At 60.3% G+C, this 2,069-nt stretch overlaps 1 protein-coding gene across 1 annotated transcript in view; it reads left to right on the top strand.

The window, feature by feature from the left end:
• LOC102038205 (V-type proton ATPase subunit B) overlaps positions 1-2,069 on the top strand; it is an 18,348-nt gene that overhangs the window by 14,146 nt on the left and 2,133 nt on the right. Inside the window, exons 9-11 of the mRNA XM_031065554.1 lie at positions 9-142; positions 1,026-1,108; positions 1,283-1,387. Of these exons, the coding sequence (XP_030921414.1) occupies positions 9-142; positions 1,026-1,108; positions 1,283-1,387 (322 nt within the window). The remainder of the gene's footprint in view (positions 1-8; positions 143-1,025; positions 1,109-1,282; positions 1,388-2,069) is intronic.

The raw sequence follows: 2,069 nt of genomic DNA, 5'->3' as shown, positions 1-2,069 counted from the left end.
CCCGGGAGGGGGGGCCCGGGCCGCCGCGGCTTCCCCGGCTACATGTACACGGACCTGGCCACCATCTACGAGCGCGCCGGGCGCGTGGAGGGCAGGAACGGCTCCATCACCCAGATCCCCATCCTCACCATGCCCAACGACGGTCAGCGGGACACGGTGGGGCCGGGAATACCGGGAGGGGGCGGGAACGCCGTGGGAGATCGGGATTTCCCCACTCTGGGAATCGCAGGATTGGGAAATCCCAAATTGCGCTGGTTTTACCCGGGTTTGGGAGCTCCTGGGGCGGTGAGGATGCTGGGGTGGTTTGGGGTCTGAGAGTTCTCCATGTCCCCAACAACCCCTCAACACCTCCTGTTTGGGGTCCTTGGCTTCAGGAAGGTGACACCAAAACCCCTCTGTGCCATCCCAGCCACCCCATCCCCTCCCATTTGGGGTCCCTGGACAAGGGGGTGACACCAAAACCCCTCTGTGCCATCCCAGCCACCCCATCCCCTCCCATTTGGGGTCCCTGGACAAGGGGGTGACACCAAAACCCCTCTGTGCCATCCCAGCCACCCCATCCCCTCCCATTTGGGGTCCCTGGACAAGGGGGTGACACCAAAACCCCTCTGTGCCATCCCAGCCACCCCATTCCCACTCATTTAGGGTCACTCCAGGACAAGGGGGTGACACCAAAACCTCTCTGTGCTACCCCAACCACCCAGATTTGGGGTGCCCAACTCCAGGACAAGGGGGTGACACTGAGGTCCCTCTGTGCCACCCCAAACACCCCATCCCCTCCCATTTGGGGTCACTCCAGGACAAGGGGGTGACACCAAAATACCTCTCTGTCATCCAACCATCCCCATCCCCTCCTATTTGGGGTCTCTCCAGGACAAGGGGGTGACACCAACCCCCCCTACTGACCCCAGTGGGGTCTGTGCTGCCCCGGTGACCCCACAGATGTCACCCAGCGCTGTCCCATGTCCAGCTGAGCTGCCAGCGCCACTTTGGGGTCTCACAACCCCTCTGTCGCCCCACCCCAGACATCACCCACCCCATCCCCGACCTGACTGGGTTCATCACCGAGGGCCAGATCTACGTGGACCGGCAGCTCCACAACCGCCAGGTTCGTTCCCAAACCCCTTCCCATCTCCGGGGATGGATCCAGGGATGGATCCAGGGCTGGATCCAGCACCCACCAGGGCTGGAAACCTCCCGGGAACACCAGGATGGGGGTGCTGGGAGTAGGGGTGGGGTCCCCCAGCTCTGGCTGGACATTGGGGTTGCTCCACCCCTACAGATTTACCCCCCCATCAACGTTCTGCCGTCCCTGTCCCGGCTGATGAAATCGGCCATCGGAGAGGGAATGACCAGGAAGGACCACGGGGACGTGTCCAACCAGCTGGTGAGGGCTTGGGGACACTCGGGGTGGGGCGTTTGTCACTTCAGGGCCCTCCTGTCGCCCTGCTCGGGGAGGCTCAGGGGAGGCCCCACCCGTGGAGCTGCTTCTGCTCCCAGATCCCAAGTTCAGGAGGGTTTGCAGCTGCTGGAGCAATTCCAGAGCAGGTTCTGGAGATGTTCTGAGGGCTAGAGCTGCTCTGGAGCCAGGCTGGGAGAGCTGGGAATGTTCTCCTGGAGAAGGGAAGAGCTCAGAGCACCAGGAATGGCCACGGGATTGCAGAGGGAAGCTCTGATTTTGGGATGATCCAGGATTGGATCCCACTGAGCTCCACGGGGTGTCCTAAATCCCAAATCTTCATCTGCCTTTATTGGGATGGGGGGAGAATCCAGGGAAAGTGACAACACACGGGAATGCCCAAGGCCAGGACGGATGGATGGATGGATGATGGATGATGGATGGATTGATGGATGGATGGATGGATGGATGGATGGATGGATGGATGGATGGATGGATGGATGATGGATGGATGGATAATGGATGGATGGATGGATGGATGGATGGATGGATGGATGGATGGATGGATGGATGGATGATGGATGGATGGATAATGGATGGATGGATGGATGGATGGATGGATGGATGGATGGATGGATGGATGGATGGATGATGGATGGATGGATGGATG

Source organism: Geospiza fortis, unplaced genomic scaffold, assembly GCF_000277835.1.
Source record: "Geospiza fortis unplaced genomic scaffold, GeoFor_1.0 scaffold611, whole genome shotgun sequence".
Taxonomy (NCBI): Eukaryota; Metazoa; Chordata; class Aves; order Passeriformes; family Thraupidae; genus Geospiza; species Geospiza fortis.
Note: the sequence above shows the minus strand (reverse complement) of the source record. Positions and strands in the feature narration are given on the sequence as shown.